The following is a 20,959-nucleotide window of genomic DNA, read 5'->3' as shown; positions in this document are numbered from 1 at the left end:
CCATCAGAAGGAGAGACACAAGTGTTTTGGTAATGGACTAATAAATATTCAGAGACTGTGAATCCCTGCAGAATGAAGAGCCATGGCAGCTTGTTGAAGAAGGAGGTGATGGTGCTGACTCAGTGCTGCGTGTGAGAGCCGATGCTGGTTCTGGCGTTCGATTCCTCGGCAAATTGGGGTTGTTTTAAAAGCTTCCCTTCACTGTTTGAGGGAATGGAAAAGCAGTTGAAGAGCAAAAAGCATCCCCTGCCTCTCTGACCTTTTGTGCTTTCTCTGGAGACACTCAAACCCCACCTGGCTGAGTTGCTGTGTGCCCTGCTCTAGGTGGTGCTGCTCTGGCAGGGGGGTTGCACTGGATGAGCTTTGCAGCTCCCTTCCAGCCCTTGAGATTCTGTGCTAGGGTCCTACTTGCATATACAGCCATATAAGAATGAGATTTCAGCCTCACCAAGATCAGCCAAAGGCTTGCCTTGTTCCCAGATCTCTGCTTGTGACAGTAAGGAGTCTACATTCTTGATGGAGTACCCCAGAGAGATCAGCATGAACCAGCCTGACTTTTCCTGCCAGCTGTCCCATCCCAATCCTCTGACTGCATACAGAGCTCTCTCAACTATTGCTTACCAAGTAGATTTTTGAAGCTGAGATTAAGATTCCTCAGTTAAGATTTCATACCCTACACTTAATGGCTTTGGAAAAAAACAGTTTGAACAGCCATAACCATGTCTTCCTTTGTTTATCTGCTGCAAGCTCACAGCTATTTGTGATGGCAACAAGCTCTGTGATACTCCTTTTGAGTGATGCTGCTTCTAGCTTCTGTGCTCCTACAGCTCTATTCCCCCTGCCATCCACAACACAGACAGGGGAAGAGTGTGCTTGAGGTTTTCATACCTGTTTGGGAGAAATGCTTGTTTAAGAAAGCCTATTGGAATGGTCATCCTTAGATCTTATTGTTTCTTGTGTGTACAGGCATATAAAGGAGAAAATCTATGTGTATAGAATAGTTTATGTATAAATATATATGTATAGGTACACAGGCAGTGCCATGGCTGTATTTCAAATACTAAGAACCTATGCCTAGTCTGATTAAAATAGGAGTCTTATAAACACAGTTGTTGAAGTGTGGGGTTTTTTTAATCAAGCTGTGTGGTCTCAGTGGGTTGATCTGAGGGAAAAATGCTTCTTCCACAAATACTGAGAGGAAAAACAAAAGGCATCCCTGAGCTTTGCTAATGACCTTGGGGGGAGGATGGAAGAAAAGCTGCCCCTTGAACAGTAGAAGATAAAAGAATGGAAGGAAACTGCTTTTAAGAATGCAGGTGGCTGGGATGATAATGAGAGGGTGATGAGTCCAAATAGAGGTATTTGCAAACAGCAAGGTGTTTATGGAGTAGCAGGGACTGCAGCACCTGGCTGACACACTGTATGTGCTCTGTCATCCAGACTTGCAGTTCTCTGCTGATGAAGCAGGAGGTAACATGGTGCTTTGTGTCTTAAGGCAGTCCTTGTTCTGTGCATCAGTTCAATCAATGAGACAAGGCTAGCAGCTGCCTCTCACCAAGCTTTGCTGCAGTACCAATACAAGCCTACCTTTAGAAGAGAAAACTGTTGGCAATAACCTTTTGCACCTCTTTTTCACAGACCTAAGGTAGCCAAGTCCAACAGCTGGATAAAACCTTCCTGAATGTTGCTGTTAAATCTTTCAACTGTGCTTTTTTTTAACCAGAAAGCCAGTTTTTCACCTTCTCCTTGTGGCCTTTGCTTCGGATCATTTGATGTTATGTCTCACCAGCAAGAAGACAATCGTTTTCTGGGAGCAAAGAAGACAAGGAAGATGTTCTGGCAGCTCAGTTATGTTCATAAGTTTCTTTTTCAACAAGAGTGAAATGAGGTTTTTAACCATTGGGTTAGACTTTTTGGCCAGGTGTCAAAAGATTCTCAAGATCCATTTGTACAGCTCCAGGTAGATGCAAGAGAGGCAGCACAGCTTGTGACTGGTGTGTTCCACTGACTGGTTTTTTACTGGTTGCAACACTTTTGGCCCTGGGCCTTCAGCTTTACTCACTCAAGGTGTGGTGATGATGTGAGTTTTTTGGCAACACACGCAGAAAATTAGGATGGTTTAGGATGAGCTGAGGAAAGAGAGTTCATTTGAAGAAATGCTGTGACTGTTGAGCAAGCCACTTGAAAAATCTTAGGCTGCTCAAATTGTCTTGCTTAGCAGCTTGGTATTTTGACTTGCAGGAAAGTCAGACAGATGCTGGTGCTCCAAGCTGGGACCTGGCTCCAAGGACCTGACGTTCCACAAGGGTAATGCTCACCCTGGGCTCACCAAGCTCCGTGGGCTCACCTTGGGAGTTCTCCACAAGGGACTCACTTTGGACTCTTGTCTGGGATAGAAAAGGCTTTCTCTGTCTCTTTAAAACCTGTTCATGCTGTTTGCATTGCAGCAATACCTCAGAATCCTGTGATGTCTACCTGTGTGACCTGATCTAGGTGGGAGCTGCTTTGGCAGGGGGGTTGGACTGGATGATCTCTCTTCCAACCCCCACCACTCTGTGATTCTATGGTGAAAGGCATTGTAAAATGCCTGATGAATAGAGGTGTGTTCAAGTGACTTGCCAGCTATCAAAAACAACAAAGGAGGGACATCCAGTAGCTTGGTGCTGCTTTTAAAGGTAAGAAGTGAGGCTCAGTGACCTATCAGCTGGCTTTTTCAAAGGAATTCAGTGCTGGCATCATAATTGTTCCCCTTAAAATCCAGGTAGGTCAACAACAATTTCTTGTCTTGAAAGCACCTGATTGTGACCTGTCTCCCAAACCCTGCTAAATGTGATGGCACAATCCTGTAGACAATTAGCTGTGAATCTTTCTAGCTCTGTTAAGCCTCAAACATCTCTCAGGCTTGAGTGTTGGTGAAGTTACCCCCTTAATTAGATGGTGACTCTGAGGTGACTTCCTGATATTGTGAGAATTGGTTCAGATTCAAATTGGCTCAAGATTTCCCTGTAAAGGTCCTGGGCCATGTGTTTTGCCACATTTAAGCTAAAGGAATTAGTGGCTAATTAGCTGACAGGGGCTGGGGCTGGTGTTCCTCGTGCTTGTGGTCTGATGGGGTTAGGAAAGAAGAACAGAAGCTGTCTGAACAGTGTCTGAAGCATTCAATGAACCTGGAAAGATGAAGCATCCTCAGTCTGGTCCTGCCAAAGGTCAGGAGAGATGCTGCTGGCTGCTGAGATCTACAGAGCACAGGGAGAGGCAGGTGTAAAGGTTGGGATCTGTTGCTTGTGGAGAGAGGAGGGTGGCATCTGACATTGTGTTGCAACACAGCTGAAGGCAGGATTGCATGGATTTGAAACAGCTGGGCCACTGCTTTTACTGATGATTTTTGATTGGCAAAAACTGCCTTGATTGTTTCAGGTGAGCTGAGTAGGAGGAGCAAGATTTGTATCTCTCCAAAACGTGTCAAAGGCATGTGGAGTCATTTTAATCGAGTTTCCCAACAGTCTTTTGAAAGCACAAGCCCTCCTTCACATATGTCATCATCAGAACAGTACCTTAAGTAAAAGGATGATCTTCCCCCACCCTGATCAGCTAATGTGATGTCTCTCTCCTCTCTGATTTTTGCACCTTTCATTCTCAGGGCTTTGAGTTCAGATTGAGGTTTAAGGTCTTTCCTGCTTACAAGTGGATGATGCAGACTTTTCCCTCTCTCCTGTGCCCCCATCATCTCCTCCAAGAGTCCTTTCATAGGAAATCCTTTCTTACATCTCACCTGACGGGGTTTTTTTGACCTTATGTGACCCAAAACATGAAGGATGCTGTAGAGTATTGAAGGACAGGCCTCTTGAAGGTTGCATGTGCAAACAGGCAAATAAAATGCCAACATATTATTGTGATAGTTAAAGATTTGTTTTGAAGCCAGACAGTTGCTTTAAATTAGCAGCAGGCCAAGAAGCATCTAGCCAAGGCTGAAATCTCATACCATGGGGAAGGAGGTTCACTTTTCATCCATAGTAAACCTTCTTGTGTGGGGAGATGATTGAGCTTGGCTCCATTGTGTAACTGGAGTTTGACTTGGGCTGCTTGACACCTTGTTGGATCACTAGGATGAGGTCTGTGTGAGGGTTTTTTAGCTCACCAAATCATTTAACAGATGAAAACAAACTGCAAGGCTAGAGCTAGGGAAATTCTGCAGCTCTGACGCTGTATCTGGTTACTAATTGCCTTTGCTTGTTAACTCTGAGTATTTCTTTCCCTAACCTGACACCTGGCTATTATTTTGTAACACCTCTCACATGCTTTTGTGCATTTACCTTTCTTTTTAGGTTTGAAGTGTTTAAATGGTGACCAGCTCCCATTGTCATCCCAAAGGTGGTGGCACAAGAATACTTTCCTCTTGCACTAACATGAAATCCCCTATTAGTCACCCACTTCTGTAGTCCCAAAGTGTCAAAAGGTGACAAGGTGATCTGTAAGGTAGTTGTGGGACATTGGATACAGCTCTTATTGCCACCAGCAAGCTATTGCACTTAGGTATACCTGAGGATCGACTTGGAGAAACTAGTGCTTGCAACAAGGTAATTTAGATGGGTTTTGAGTGCCTTAGATCAGCAAGACAGCTATATTTGCCCCACTTGGCCTTAATGAAGATACAAAATCATATGCACGTGCAATGCAAAGTAGATGGAGAGCAGAGGAAAATGAGATCTTCACTTTACTTTCCTTGCTGTTGCTTAGAGCTTTGAAAGAGACTTTCAAAGAGTCTTTGAAAGAGACTGCTGTGTGTTCCTCCAGCACTAACACAGCCTCTCTGGGCTTTGAGAAGCAAAGTGAGAGGGTAAGTAACATGTCTGTGAAGATCACTAGTGGTTTTTGTTTACTCTTACTTTTGATTGTCCAAAAGAGCCAACACATGGCTCTTCAGACTTGGGGTAACTTCAGACAAACTGGAAGATCACAACTGGTTTTGAATCTGATGGTGTGTTCCTTATAGACACTGGTGAATAAACCATGAGCAGATAAAGCTTTCCCAGTGATGCTGAGGATTGACTGCTGCAGGTGTTATGAGCATTCAGTGCTTAGTTCTATCATGAACTTACTACATGAAAAAGAAACTGCTGAGAAGGTAATTCTTGACTGGCACAAAGCTTGGAAAGAGAATGTATTCTAAAAACTTCTGGTGTGGCTTGGGCAAGCAGTAGTTAAGGGAAGATGTCAGCTGCAAAACTTGGAGGTGGTTGTGAGAAGGAGAGGAGGAATGACTTGGGGACATGGCTTGGTGATGGCAATGGCCACAGGAGTTTGAGAAAGAGAGAAAAATAACCTGAAGATCAGGAAACCCTTCAGCAGGCAAGATGCCCTGACTCTGCAACAGTGTTGTGAAGAGCTGTCTCACTTATGGATCTTATAATGCCAGGGAGGTCTTGTATTGACTTTGAAAGAGCTGGGGACGATTTAAATGCATGTAGGTATCTGCTGAGACAACTTGGGGAAGCTGAGCTGGGTAACCCACCCTCATTCTTTGGTCAGAGGATGCTTTTGCTGACATTTTGAATGAAAGTGGGTTCCCACTTCCAATTTGAGCACTGGAGTTTTTCCAAGGAAGCCTTTTTCTTTCAAAAGCTGGTGTGACCAGTTCTGTGAGAGCACAAGGGATTCTCAGCTGTGGCTGCTCCACCTAAATGTGTCCCTAAGTATGAGATATGAAGTATTACAGAGAGGGAGATATCTAGGCTTTGGAGTAGAGATGCTCATGTCCATTGGAAACACCTTTAGCTTCTTATTTCTAGGAGCATTTTGGATGCTGCAGGTTATTTATGAGCCATTTTCTTTTGGTTGTGTGTGAAGTGTGACTATGGAGTGAGTAGCAGGCTATGAAATGCTCTAGATGGGAACCACCAGACAGTAGCACTGCACACTTTGGGTGAGACCTTCTGAACAATCATGTGTGTGTCACACAGGAACAGAGAATGAAGTGATCTGTGTGTAAAAAGAGGGGTTTGCTCTGGTGACATTCCTGGGACAACACCTCCTCTTTTCCTCTGGGCAGAATTGCTTTGATACAGGCTTCCTTGGCACATTTAGGCAGCATCCCCTGCAGTTTGAAGTGTTCATCAATATGAAGGAGATGGGTTTTAAAGTAATCACTTTGATCCTGTGATGCAAGAGTGAGTTACTGGCTGCCTCCTGCCAGCAAGCAGAGAGGCTGGAAAGAGCCTGGCAGAGCTGGACTCTGGTCTTACATGCTCCAAAATCTACCAGCTTGCACATCTGTGCTAATTCAGGGCTGCTGTAGCTTGCTGCTCTGACAAGCAGTGAGTCACTGTACACCAGGGTGAAGAGGAATCAGAGAGGGTGCCCCAGTGTTTCCTACATGATGCCTGCTGTGGGAGACTGAGCACACACAAGAGCCCTTTGAAGTGAGCTCACAGGATGGGTGAACTCCTGCACTCCCTGGCCCTGCAGAGCACAACCCTCTCTCTTGCCTCACCCTTCCACCCCCAAGTTTCATCTACTGCTTGTAGCTCCTCCCTTCTCCCTCACTGCATTTAAAATCCAAGGCTTCTGCACATGGATGAACTGCCTTGTTTCTAGCTGTACACTAAATACCCAGGCAAGGAATACTGAGCATGTGGCATGGTCACTCTGGGTGGCACAAAGATGCCCCAAGTAGCTTCAGGGGAGCATGAATCCTGCAATCACTTAGCTGAGGCATTGCAATGAGGTCACTCACCTTGCTGCATTATGTCTGCCACAGATATTTGAGCTCATGGTTTGGGAAGAAGCTGTTGAGATCTCTTCTCCACTACCCTGCACTATGATGCACTATGATACTCCAAGAGCTGTGATTTAATTCCTCTCAGGTGCTTTGCAAGGTGTTGGAGCTGCTGCATAAATGCCAGAGTTTTTATCAGCACCAATGTTTTCAACAAATGGGTAAAAAAGAGACTTTCAGTGTCTCCCTACACATCCCAGGAGCTAGAAGAGACATTGCCTCTGGTTGTGCTGGCTCAGTCGAGGTGCTCCAATAGGCTGCAGGAAGCAGGGAGGGGACTGCCTGATGACTGGGAATAATGAAGGGGTGGGGCAGGAGAGCCTTGTCATAAAAATCCCTATTCCTCCACCCCTAATCTGCATGAGGAGTTCCTGCCAGCTCCACCACTCAGTACCTTTTACCATTGGACTTCTATGCAACTGGGGCTGCAATGGGATCAAATCTAAGCTCGAGTGAGGTAAGTAAAAGGAGCAGATACAAGCATGAAGCGAGGTAAAACCTTCTGATGTTCCAGTTGAGTTGATGACAGATGAGAACCAGCTGGTTGAGATGTCCAGGCGATCCACACACGGTGTGTTTGCCGGTCCTCAGGTCTCATGGTGGCATGAATGAGTTGTCTCTAGTCTTGTTCTTTAGTCTCCTAAAGAAGAAGAATCTGCATTTTCCAGCTGTGTTTGAGGGCTCACAGTGCTGCTTCTTGTATCTTCTTCAAGAGGAAAAGCTTCATGGCAAGGAAATAAGAAGCTGGAATAGGGTTGTGATGGGTTTGGTGGTCGGTAGAGCACCCAATGAGTGTTGTTGGCGAGTGTAGCTCCAAGTGTGGCTTTGAATGGCAAGATGTTCTGAAATGTCAGCCTAAAACAGGGAGCTGACCATGGAGTTTAGTTTTAACTTTGCCTTGTGTTGTTTTTCCTAGACCTTTTCGAGCACCTCAGCACCAGCGGTGAGAACGGTAGGTGGTCATTAGCTTGGCCCTTCATTAAAGGTTACCCAGTGCTCAATGTACATCACCAGAAAGAATGTCAGGAATTCAATGGCTCTGGGCAAAACTGCTGCAGTGTTTACTGAACATCCAAAAGCTGAGCTGGGACTTCAACTCTGTCAGTGAAATAGCACCTTGGCTGCCCTTAAAGTCCAACTAGGCTGGTTTAGGTTGGTGCCTGGTGCTTGTGGTGGTGTGAGTAGGTGTTGTAACAGCCCTGGGATGCTTTGTCCTTCACCTATATCCATCCTTTCTCCTCTTTTATTTTGTGTTTGGCTTTCTTTGGGTGAAACACCCACTTGCCTTCAGCTCTTCCTTCACAAGCAAGCTCTACCTAAGCAGCTTTTTCAGTTGTTCTCAGTGCTCTAGCATTGCTGATTGTCCTTTGTGCTGCAATGATCTGGTTGTAGAGCTCTGGTGTTTAAAAGCACAGCATTAAACCAGGTAAAAGTAGGAGCTAAGTGTGTTGTGTTCAGCCTTCTAACAAGCCCAGTCTTATCAGCCTGGTAGGAGTTGGGAGCAGTGCCCAAACTTCCCTGAATGTGGAGCAAAAAAGAGCAACAAGGTGTTTTGTAAAGGCTGAAGTGGGGATGAATTCTTTGTACTGGCAAACTCTCTGGGCAGTTAGCAGATGTCCATGTTATCAGCTGCTAGCATAGAGGAAAATACATCAGATAAGCCACTAGGAGCCAGCAAGTGACAATGGCAGTGGCAGCAAGATGGGGCTGGCTTCAGACACTTGGAATGGATTTGGGGCTACCAATACCAGCTATAAAACTCTCTGGGGATCTGTAGTTGGAAAGGTTGGGCTCTTGCCCCTGTGTCAGTGATGCTGGGGTTGTCCATCCTGATTTGTTCTGGGGCTTTGGTTCCATGTGGGAGATTGTGGTTGTACAGAGATCCTTCCAAATGGTGATGAATTTAGTCTGCTCCTCATGGTTTGCTGTTACTGATGGTATCTGAGGATGGATTTTTTCCCCCTGAGAGCCACCCACAAAGCGAGATGCTGTGGCAAAGCAAAGACTTTGCAGAGTTGCTTCAAAAAGTAGCCTTTAAAATGATGTTTAGGCCTCTGTTTATAGTCTCACAGCCCCCAGGGAGTATGCCAGGATTATAAGAATTGGTGCTTTTAGTCCAATTAGCTTAGAGGGTCACTCCATTTTTTATCCTTTGAGCTTTTTACATCGGTAGTAGGTTGTTGAGACCTGGGCAGTTCATTGTGCCCCTTTAGGGTATGTAGGGTGTCAGCACCAACCTGAACACAGTCCATACCGTTTAGAGTAGGACCTGGAGCTCCTTGAGGTCAAAATTGAGGGACCTAAGCCCTTTTCTTTTGTTTTTGCTACATAAGTTGATATATTTGATGGGAAATAGATGAACATAGTATATCTGAGTTGTTTTTTGGTTACTCAGTGGCTCACTTAAGGAAATCAGCTCTCATTGTCAGAGGTAGTCTCAGGGCAGATTGTGGGATGTTTGTGATTTAAACTTGAGTGAGCTTTTAAATTAAAGGGAAAGCATAACATCTTGACTGAGAAAATGTTGCTGGTGTCCTTAAGCTGACAGGTTAAAAAAAGGGATCCTTTCTAGATCACTGCAGTTACTGTGTCATATCACAACAACATAGGCTAGCATGGTCTTGAGCAGAGCAGTGTTGCAGTTTGGAGATGCTTGGCTTGTTTTTTCTTCTAAGATATGGATTTCTTGTAACACACAAGTCCAGCTCTGGAGCTGCAAACAGGGAGAGAAGCCAAGTCCCATGAAAGCAGCAGTCTGAAGCCACACAGGTTTTACCCAGCTCTTGGAAAGTCACTGCTGCTCCATTTGGCTTTATTCTGGAACAACCCCAGTGACTTCCACTGACTTAATAAGACCCAGCTGTGGGGTATTCTAAAATGGGTGAAATCAAGTGGTTCTTGTGCATTTGACTTTACCTGAGGTGGTAGACACAGTGATGTAATGAAATCCTGCCTGCCCTTGAAGCTCCCAAACTCTTTGAAAGGAGAAGGTGCTACACACCCGACCCAGCTCAGAAGCAAGGCAAAGCTCTGTGTTTTCAACTCTGTCAGGGCTCAGGTTTTTTTTACTCCTTAAAACAGTGGTGAGATTCCTGTTCCTTTTTGAAGAGAAACCTAAGGGAAGAGTGCTCTGCTTCAAAGAGACCCGACTTAATGTTTCACTGCTTTTTCTCTTGGTGCAACTTGTGTGTGTTTAGTTTCCTCAAGAAAAACGCTCTGGAAAAGACCTTTAAGAGAGGAATTTGACTGAAATAGAGCAGTTTCAGAGCCCAGTTATGTAACTCTTATTCATATGGATGAGCACTAATGCATGTGAACACTCCTATTGACTTCCTTAGGACTTAAATATGCCAGGATTGCACAAGTGTGCCACAAGACTTAATTGAACTTTTGATGTGACGTAGGCCAGTGTGACCAAGTCCTGCATTTGCAACCCATGTATTTAAGTAGTTTCAGCAGTGATTATTCAAATGCTTGGCTTGTGTTTCCTGTTTCTGAGGTAACAATCACCTCTCAGCAGGCATAAATATAGAAGCTGAAAGTCCAAGTGTGTGTAAAGGACTGACCTGGGGAGGCTTGTGGCCTCAGAACTTACCAAGCCTGCAACATGGGCATCATCACACTAAAGGGGAAGATGTGGAAGTTCATTGGTTGTTCCTAGCAGATTATCTAGCTTAAAATCCCCTCTAGTGGTTTTTCTGTGTGGCTTGGACAGCTAAACTTGACCTAAAGCTTTGAGGTCTGGCTTCCAAGTCTCCAGTGTGGGAACAGACTTTACAACCCACTGAGGCTTCATTTGATATGTTTGTAATAACAAATTGTAGCATGGAACTGCATAAATAGGTACATTTATGGGGATGGGGCCAGCTGAGCACAGAAACACTCTCCTTAGAACCTATCTCTGTGTAGAGCTGCAGGGAGATACCTCTATCAACATGAGCTGCACAAAGCAGAGGTCTAGATGCTTGCTTTCAAAGAGCTGACAAAAGATTATCCCTTGGAAGTGGTGTCAAGCCTAGTCATTATGGTGCTTCCCTCAGATATAGATGGAAATACAGCCTATATGGGATCTAGAAGGCTGTCCTGTATTCAAGAGATGCAAGCCCCATCCTTCCTGGGTAAGGATATGCTCCTCTTCTGCTGCAGTAGCACTGCTGAGAGCAAAAACCTTTAGAATGTATCAGGTGGGAAAGCAGGGACCAAGCATCAGTTTAGGAAACACATCAGTAGATTTGGCAGGGACAGACAAGCCTTGCCTGTTGGTCCCTGTACTGAGGAATGCTCCTGTGTTTTACCCAGTTCTATTTCATGCATATAGAGAGGTAGACCTGGCAGTTCAGCTATGTAGTCTGAGCATGATGCCTTTTGATTGCTTTTCATTTGGGAATGTGATATATTCTTCTTTCTTCCTTTTTCCCCCCAAAAGAACCAGTTTTTTTCTTTCAGTGTGTCTGTCCAAGGTCTCCCTTGTGATAATGAAGCAGGCAGAGATGTGATGTGCTCTTTGAGACAGCTGACCTGGCCCACAGCTGACAGTACAAGGGCTTGCAAACTGAGCACTGTGAAATTGTGCCTTGTGCTAGAGTCTGGATAGGTAAAAGTGATGCAGAACAAAGATGCCCTTGTCAGTGACTGTACTGTCTCATCTCCTGCTGCTATCTCACCTACAACTCTGCATCTTCATCAGTACATTGTCTTTACTTCTGCCACTTAGGACTAACAAAGGCACTTGAGATGCAAAGTCATAAAGCCCATGTGCTTGTGTTAGGACCCTGTATTAGGATGTAGCATGTCCATGAGTGCAGGAGTGAGAGGGTTTATGGATAAGAGTTGACATCTGCTCTTACCAAATGGTATAGGTAGAAAGATTAGACAAGTTGTTAAGCACCAAACATCTGTTTCTCTTCCAAAGCAAAGTCAGTAGCCCCAAAGCTAAGTACCAGTTTTAAGCAAGTGCTGAGAGATGATAACTGTACATGTGATGTTTTTGAAAGGAAAGATGGTCCCTGTGAAACAGAGGAGCTGTTAATGTGGGAGAAGTGAGGAAGATGTTAAGTACTTACCTTTGAGGTGAAATGGGGAGTGAATTTATAGCCTGAGGAACACGAAGATGAATAAGCCATGGGGGGGTTACAAGATATTAGAGTATTATCATCTCTAAGCCCAAGCTATCTGGTACCTAGTGGAGTTGTGAGCTGATTCCCAAGCTCATCTCTGGAAAGACTTCTGTAGCTTTCTGCTGGAAATCAGAACTGAAGGTTGGAGATGGATCAGAGTCTTTATGAGAAGAACCTTTGTCCCCGTCAGTTGCCTTTCTGGCTTCTCAGTCTGTGCATGGCAGCTTGTGCTGGTGCAGTTGCTTTTGCTGGTGCATGGTGTTTGCTTAGCTCCATTTGCACAACTCCTGTGACAGTGTTTGGTGTCCCAGAGGCAGTTGGTTCCATTGCAGGCAGTGGCACATGAGAGGTGAGATCACGCACGTGTTTGCTGGAGGGGTGTCGATCGGGATAACAACGGAGTGGTGTTAGAAGTGCTCTTTGTCAAACAAAGGTCTCAGCACACAACCCTCAGCTTGGCTGCTGGTTTTGGAATCTATTCCTTCTGTTTCAGGCCTCAAAAGGCTTCTGGGACAAAAAATTGTGTAGTTGTTCCAGCTGTTCTTGTTGCTTCGAGAAATGATGGATGTTCTATCCACGCCTTTAGAACTTTAAGGTTGCAGTAGCCTGTGCCTACAGATTGTAATATTCACCTCAATGACTTCTCTGCTGTTTTCTCTTTTGCTGAATTGTCATTCAGAGACCAGTATCTCCTTTCAACTTGCTCACTGTCAAAATCCTACGGGTGAGGAACGTCCGGAAGGCAGATTTCCGTGAGTACCTCTGACACTGCCGCGTCTTTCTTAAGCCTCTTCCAAAGGAGAGAAGATGTTGTTTGCTCAATGTCACTCTTCTTAAAGAGTGTAGGAATAAAAGATGCATTGCTGCAAGTTTGCAAGAATGAGTTTTATTGAGGTTCTGGATGCTTTCTGCTCTGAAGTGTGAGGAGGGGTAACTCAAGCGAGGCGTGTGATGGGTTTCGTCTCTTGCTTTCACACCTCACTGTGGGACTCCTCTTCCTACTCTTGTGGCATCAGATTTAGCTGCTTCATCAGGAGGCTGCTCTTGAAGGGATGAAAACTCTTGTCCTTTCTTACTCAAAAGATGGGTATTCCCCACAGAATGTCTGGGCAGAAGCAAGGAGAGGTGGAGGCTCCTTCCTTGGAGGGCTTCAAGACCCACCTGGACATGTTCCTATGCAACCTGATCTAGGTGACCCTGCTTCTGCAGGGGGGTTGGACTGGATGAGCTCTAAAGGTCTCTTCCCACCCTACCATCCTATGATCCTGTGCAAATGTCAAGTCATCAGTAGTAGGAAAGACTGTGAAAAAGCCAGCAGTACAAGCAAAACCATGCTGTGTGTGCATTTGTGTGCTCCAGCAGGTTGCCCTGGTTAAGCTCCAATTCACTGTGACTGTGCTCCCCAGGAACAATTTGCTCACAGCCACTCCTTCCCACAGTGAACTGTGCAGCCTTTCTTCATCAATGCACCATCATATTACTCTATTGCCTTGTATTCTGGTCTCAAGAAGAGATGAATATCATACCTTTGCCTCCTTGAGATGCCCCCAGTTCAGAACTTGGGCATCTCAAGGATTTAAAGTGCAGCTATCAGAGAGTTTTGAATAGGTTTCAGCCAGAGTGTTTTCTCATCAGAAAGTTGGATTTCTGAAGAAACTCAAATCATTTCCCCCCCTGTTTTCTTCTTATTGAAGTGTTTGAGTCTGGTTTACTGAAGTGAATCTTTCTATTAGGGCTTGGATTCTCACATTGCTATGTACTTCACCAGTGAAGAATAAATATGCTTGAAAAGACTTTTCTTCCTACTGTTGTTCCAGGGCAAGATAATTTGAATAGATACAGGTATAGGCCTGGAAATGTAGACTGTGTTTTGGACCCTGGCACTGACTGCAATATAAGATCTTGGGCAAGTCATTCAAGTTTTCTCAATATACTTCATAGAATCATAGAATGGTAGGGGTTGGAAGGGACCTTTAGAGATCATCCAGTCCAAGCCCCCTGCAGAAGCAGGGTCACCTAGGTCAGGTCACACAGGAACGTGTCCAGGCAGATCCTGAAGCCCTCCAAGGAAGGAGCCTCCACAACCCCTCTGGGCAGCCTGGGCCAGGGCTCCCTCACTGAAACAGGGAAAGAGTTTTTCCTTATATTTAAGTGGAACTGTTTGTGTTCCAGCTTCATCCCATCACCCCTTGTCCTGTTGCTACAATAGAACAAAGTGCTGCCCCAACCTCCTGACACCCACCATTGAGATATTTGTAAATGTTAATGATCTCCCCCCTCAGTCTCCTCTTCTCCAGACTAAACAGCCCCAGGTCCCACAGCCTTTCCTCATAAGGAAGATGCTCCAGTGCCCTGATCATCTTGGTGTCCCTGCACTGGCCTCTCTCCAGCAGTTCCCTGTCCCTCTTGAGCTGAGGAGCCCAGAACTGGACACAGGACTCCAGATGAGGCCTCAGCAGGGCAGAGCAGAGGGGGAGCAGAACCTCCCTTGACCTGCTGCTCACACTCTTCTTGATGCATCCCAGGCTGCCATTGGCTTCTTGCCCACGAGGGCACATTGCTGGCTCATGGTTAGTTTGTTATCAACCAGCACTGCCAGGTCTCTCTCTGCAGAGCTGCTCTCCAGCAGGTCACCCCCAGCCTGTGCTGGTGCAGGGGGTTGTTCCTTCCCAGCTGCAGGACTCTGCCCTTGCCCTTGTTGAACCTCAGCAGGTTCCTCTGTGCCCAACTCTCCAGCCACTTGAGATCCTGCTGAATGGCAGCACAGCCTCTGGCGAATCAGCCAGTGCTCCCATTTTGGTGCCAGCAGGGAACTTGCTGAGGGTCCCTCTGTCCCCTCATCCAGGTGATTGATGAAGATGTTGAACCAGACTGGCCCCAGAACCCATCTCTGTGGAATTCCACTGGCCACAGGCCTCCAACTCCACTCTGTGCCATTGATCACCATTGATCAGCCCACTCTGGGCTCTGTCATTCAGCAGCTCTCCATCCACCACTTATTTGCTTAATCCTGTGCATTCATCAGTGGCTCTCAAGCCCTTTGCAAATGGGAACTCTGGCATTCATCACTCTTAACCACTGAATCTGCCTAAATTTGTGCCTCAGCTGAGCATCTGATGGGTCATGCTTTCCTGAGCAGCTTTGCCTTATGGGCACTGTGTGGAAATGCTTTCCTTCCTACAGCCATCACCGAGGTTTTGGGGTAACTGTATGATAAAGGCACAGAGAAAAACCCAAACCTGTAGTTGTTACTGAAAGATAGAGAGGAAATATGTGAAGAAAATGGTGCTGAATATGATGTAACAGCACTGTTAGAGGTTCTGAGTGTGATGCTGGGGTTAACTATGGGCTGAACTGCTTGACCTCTTCTGACTCACAAAGCCCCTGTGGGAGGGAGATGACTGGTTGAGCATTGCTAATGTAAGATAAGGAGGATGTGTATTGCATTATAAGGATGAGAGAAAGGCCATCAGCATCTGCAGCAAGCTTCTGCAAGTCTCATTTCTGGCAGTTTATTTCAGGGGAAGAAGAATCAGTTGCCCTCCATTTAAGTCAGTGCTTTGATAAATGCTTCCACTTAGTTCGGGTACCAAATCTAGGGAGGAAACGCTGGAAAACAAGTCTCTCTGCAGCTCATGTTGTAAGGTGTGTTGCCTGAGGATCCAAACTAGAGCTGATGCAATGATGCATGGCAGAGGGCACAGAGTAGCAGATATTCTCATGTTTTATCAGCATCACCCTGCCCCAGTGATTTGGATTAGCCATGAATAGAAAGCTAAATGCAGCGTGGATGTCTGCTGCATGTAGAGCACAGGGCTATTGCAGATACCAAGTAATGCTCTGAAACAAGTCTGAGTGAGAGTGGAAAAGTGGGAATGAGCATGGCAAAGGTATGAGGATGTTCCTGTTTCCCCAGGAGAACTTTGTTGTGTTAGTTACCCCTCATTTAGGCAGAAATTCTCTAATGTATAACTTTAATTAGAGTTAAATGTGCCCAGTGCACGTTTCTCAGGGTACATCTCTGCTCCTCTTCTCGTTGTACAGTCACCCTCTCAGATTGTTATGTGACACTGTGGCTTCCCACTGCCTCAACTGAGAAGGTCAGGACCCGAACCATCAGGAACTGCAAAAACCCTGTCTGGAATGAAGCTTTCTGCTACAAGATTGACCGTCGAGTCAAGGTAGAGAACTGCAGTGATTTGGAGCATTTTCTGTCTGCAGATGGTCAGATGATGCACAGCTGCAATAACCTGAGTAGCACACATCTCATTTCCAAACAATGGAGGTGTTAAAGCTTCCTCAGCAAATCTCGAGACCCACCTGGACATGTTTCTATGTGACCTGATCTAGGTGAACCTGCTTCTGCAGGGGGAATTGGGCTGGATGATCTCTAAAGGTCCCTTCCAACCCCTACCTTTCTATGATTCTATGATTGCATCCTGCTTGCTACTGTTCTCTTATAGCTATTTCTTACCTTAACATCTGCTTTACTGAAGCAGTGAGAAGCAATTAAATGCCCTGCAGAATATGTCCTTACTAATCTATTTGTCATCTTGCCATGCACAAGTGAGACACAAGACAAAATCACACCAAAGTAACTGTTAAATCAGCTCATTCTGATGGAAAGGAAATCCTTTAAACATTCCTCATGTGCCTGTTTGATGCCAAATGCCATAAAAGGAGTGTAGAAATATTTCATACACTTGCTCATCACCAATTCACCAATGTCCTGTGTGACCTGCTTGTATTGTTTTGTTTCCCCAGGCAGACAAACCTCCTTTGTGTGTGTATAGTTATCAGTAATGTGAAGTGTAATACTCCCAAATCCCTTTCCTTTGCTGGTTCTCTTTCTCCTTTTCCCCCTAAAACTGGAGAGGGGAGGGAGGAAAACATAGCCTTGAGGTTCTCCTGTCTTATGGAGCTCTTAGATATAGAAGTAAGCCCATGGTATTCTTACCCTGTCTTTGCAGAACGTGTTGGAGCTGAAGGTGTGTGATGAAGACACGGTCACCAGGGATGATGAGCTCTGCACAGTTCTCTTTGACATAGATAAACTCACTGTGGGACGCACTGTTCGAGTGAAGTTTCAGCTGAATCCACAGGTGAGCAACGAAGCTGGGGAGACCAGAGGCAAACTCTTTCCTTCCATCTAAATCTATCCTTTCACAGTGTGTCTTTATAGCAAAAAATCTACTTAAACTCTATTTAGCTGCTGTTGTAAGAAAGACTTAAAGTCCTTGTGTGAGTGTTCTGTTGTGGTTTCTGTTAAGAACAAGTCTCTCTGCTAACAATCTAGGATGGAACTGACTTGAACTAATTACCTGATGCTTTAATCCTGAACATTTCTGGCAAATCTATTGCCTCTTGACCTAAGATCTGAATTTTCAACCACTTTATGTTGTAATGATATTAAAGCAGCTGATTCCTTTTGAGTGGGGGGGGGGTTAGAATCTGGAAGGTGACTGTTTTGGCAGAGTAGCAGTTGCTATGTCTGCACGTTCCTGCTGCAATTTGATTTCCAAAAGCTACTTTTAGCACCTGCTTTTTGAGTTCAAGATCAGTGTTTTCAGTTGGCACCACAGGGATTGGGGGTTTCCTTTTGTTGTTCAAATGATTCTGATAGGAATTCTCTCAGGTGCCTTTCTAAAGATGTGTTTTACAAATGATATGTAACTGGTGTGCTGAAAGCTGTGAGGAAAAGGAATGAATATGCCTTTCTTTCCCCCTCCCCACCTCTTCAGGCACGGGAGGAGCTGGAGGTGGAGTTCACGCTGCAGAACACGTGAGTAGAGTCCTCCATTCTAAATCCACTTGTTGCATTCAGTGTAAAACAGATTGAAACCATCTGGAGAGGTGGTTCACATGTGACAGTGCTGCTTAAACCTATAGGCTGCAAGTGACATCTCGATGCTGTATTCAAATCCAATCAGTGGGGATTTCAGAGTATTTTTAGGAGTGAAATATTTGGCAGTGTCATTTCTTGTCCTGTCTGACTGTTGCCTGCTGAGCACCAGCTTCCTCCTTGTTTTCCTTTTGTGCATGAACCAATACACAAGGCAGTATGAGGGCAGTTGCAATATTCATTGGGTTATGACCCTTAGAAGTGCCAAGCCTCAATATCTTCCAATCTGGCTTTTCAAATCCATAGGATTATAAAGTGTTCTTGTGTGAGCTGATCTATTCAGCTTGTCTGGATGCACATGGGGAGCTGTGGTGGACTTGAGTCTCAGCTCCAGCAGTAAGAGGAACTGCATACTCTGCATAAAGCAAGGAACAAAGATCCCTGTGGAAGGCTAAGAACTGAGGAACCAGGAGAACTGGAGGAGCAGCAGTACTACCTTCACTTGCTAGGCTGGAAAGCTGTTGGAGCTGACTGTTTAGGGGACAAGTGTGGAGAAATCTGAGAGCCTGATGCCCTAACTGGAGGAGGAGTCTGGTGCAGGATCATGAGTGTTCTGGCCTGTCCATAATGTGCTTTATGACTGTGAGGAAGTCACTTGAAAGGCTTTCTGTTACCAATTTAATCCATGCTATTGGACTCTAAGTGTTGTTAAAACCATCTTAGTGGAGGAGTAGAATTGCTGGGGCAAGTGTTGTTAAAACCATGTTAGTGGAGGGGTAGAATTGCTGGGGCCTTCTCAAGGCTTCTGAGGCACTTCAGGAGGCCTAGCAGGACACTGTGTTGGTGAAGACTATAAACAACATGTTATTCAAAGAGAGAAGCTGAGACTTGCTGGAGAAAGGGTAGTAGCTGAGTGTTATGAATGGACAAGGAAAGAGATCCCAGTGCTCACAAGCACAAAAGCAGTCCCAGAATCTCCTATTGCTACTCACAGACTCACCAGGGTGGGTAGCCTGTTGTTTGCTGTGCACCAAAACTGGCAGAAGGTGCAGCAAAGACAAGAGAAATAGTAGCTGTCACAGCCAAGGAGTGTCCTGACATCAGTGACATTGGCAATGGGGAAGGGAGTGTCCCAAATGGCCTGTCTAGGGTCTTCCTTTGGAAGTCAGAGGATGCTGGTACATAGAATCACGATGAAGGAGGTCCAGGTTGGATGTCTGGCTTGGATGTTGTGTGTGAGTGGGTTTGCATATGGGGATGGAGGTTGGAACGGGTCTTGGAACATGTGTGCACTGGCTCTGTATCAAACTCTTCCCTCGGACCTTGCAGCCAATTGTCTTTTCTTGGAGACAAGTTCAATAGATCAAGTCAGAAATGTGGCAACTTCTGCAGGTGCTGCCTGGGGAAGGAATTTTACTGGTTGGGACTGAAAAGATCTGAGAGACTGAAGTGAAGGAGCTGAGATAGGTCACCAGAAAGCTATGGAGCAAACTGATCTCTCTTGTGTTGAACAAGATCAACAGGTTTTGGCCAGGGCTTTTGGCGTTGCTTGACGGGACAAGTGTTGACAGAGATTAATGTTCACTGTGGGAGAGCCAATCACAGCAGCAACAAGAAGTGCAACTAACCAAAGTGGGACAGCTTCTACCAATCTGGTGTTGTGGTAGGAACAGTGAGAACATACATTTGGAGAGTGAATATGGCAGTTTGTCTCTGAGATGAACAATTGTTCCCAGCACGTTTTGTCTGACGCTATTTATCTGAAGTAGTTTTTCATTCCTTCTCCATCTTCATTCCTGACTTTACCAGTTGCAAAATACACTGTATCAGCCTGTTCTTTCTTTCCAGCATTTCAGATGAGTAATATCACACATGAAATGTAATCCCAGGCCAAGAAAGTTTCCTGGGTCACACCTCTAAGAGCGACTTTGTCATTGCTATTTTTGTTTGCCTGTTGACCTCGCTGCAGAAATTGTGTTTCATGTTTACCCTTACCAATGGATGCTGCAAACATTTCCTCACTATCCATTGGTGAGCTGTGTGAAATTGGTTTCTGCATTCATTCCCATGATCTGTTCTTGGAAATGGAAGGAAATCTTCATTCTGGTAGCTTGGTGTCCATCACTGCAAGACGAATGCCCTCTCTCGTTTTGCCTCAGACTTATATGCCACTCCTGCAGAACCTGCAGATACTCACCTCTCTGTGGCAGTCACTGAGAGCCAGATGTTTGCTCCTAACAACACAGAGAGGAAGGCATGCTCCTTTCCTCCAAGTTCCTTTTCACCAAGCAAGAGAGCCAAGGGATTGCAAACACCCGTCCAGTGTTTTATGGGCCCCATAACACGAGCCCAGCGAGAGCTGCTGCCCTTGAGCAGCACTGAGAGACAAGGTAAGGCCCTTGTACACAGCTTGCTGATTTGCATACTTCAGTGGGGGTGTTTTTTTGGTGGTAATGTGGGCTTTCTCCCTTCTGTCTCCACTGGCAGGGTCCAAGATCAGCGGGAGCCTGTGCGAGTTACCGCAGCGACTGAGTCCCGCTGGACCAGGTGGCTCCGCTCGCTCAACATCTCCCTCCCCTCTGACTTGTTCTGAGGCCCACACCAGCTATTCAGAGGCCACCAAGAGTCTTCTGATGAACTAAAAGGTACTTTGAGTTTCCAAGTAGAGGGCTGTGCACCCCAAGGTATTTGCTCTATCTGCTCGAGCTTCTTTTTGACCCCTTTCTGTCTTCCAGGAGTCTCAAACTGAGGACGTGCATCTCACAGCTCTTAGAAGAATGAAGAACCACTCTTACACAACCCTTCACCTCAGCTCCCCCTCCCTTTCCTTTTTTTTTTCTCAAATGTGAAAGACAATGTTTAAAACAAAGTCCATTCAAGCAAATGTAAATAGGTGTACAAAAAGCTGCATGCAAGTTGAATGTTAACTGTGGAAATACGGCACAACAAGTGATTTTTAGCAAATAAAAGTCTCTTTTTCTTTTCCTTCTGTACTCCTGCTCTGTTATTTTTGAGGCATTTCCCCCCATGTGTGAGGGGACATCAGCAGCTCATGCTAGCTGTTTGCTTTAAGCTGAGGGAACTCTGAGTAGGCTGAAATCTCCATCCACTGCAGGCCAAACGGTCTGGTCATGGTTGTGTTTGTGGCAGGAGATTACAGCACCTCAAGGAACACACAGCAGGCAAAAGTTTGAAGTCAAGAAGGATGACAACCAAAGAATCTTT

The 20,959-nt window shown here is 45.5% G+C and overlaps 1 protein-coding gene across 1 annotated transcript in view; it reads left to right on the top strand.

Annotated features, from left to right (window-relative positions):
* Positions 1 to 7,205: 7,205 nt before the first annotated feature.
* The window catches only part of LOC104553654 (cytosolic phospholipase A2 epsilon), a 30,962-nt gene continuing 17,208 nt past the window's right edge, over positions 7,206 to 20,959 (top strand). Inside the window, exons 1-6 of the mRNA XM_061998568.1 lie at positions 7,206 to 7,232; positions 7,692 to 7,727; positions 12,572 to 12,644; positions 15,937 to 16,073; positions 16,863 to 16,994; positions 17,634 to 17,674. Of these exons, the coding sequence (XP_061854552.1) occupies positions 7,206 to 7,232; positions 7,692 to 7,727; positions 12,572 to 12,644; positions 15,937 to 16,073; positions 16,863 to 16,994; positions 17,634 to 17,674 (446 nt within the window). The remainder of the gene's footprint in view (positions 7,233 to 7,691; positions 7,728 to 12,571; positions 12,645 to 15,936; positions 16,074 to 16,862; positions 16,995 to 17,633; positions 17,675 to 20,959) is intronic.

Source organism: Colius striatus, chromosome 6 (assembly GCF_028858725.1).
Source record: "Colius striatus isolate bColStr4 chromosome 6, bColStr4.1.hap1, whole genome shotgun sequence".
NCBI classification, from domain to species: Eukaryota; Metazoa; Chordata; class Aves; order Coliiformes; family Coliidae; genus Colius; species Colius striatus.
This window is presented reverse-complemented; position numbering and strand designations above follow the sequence as displayed.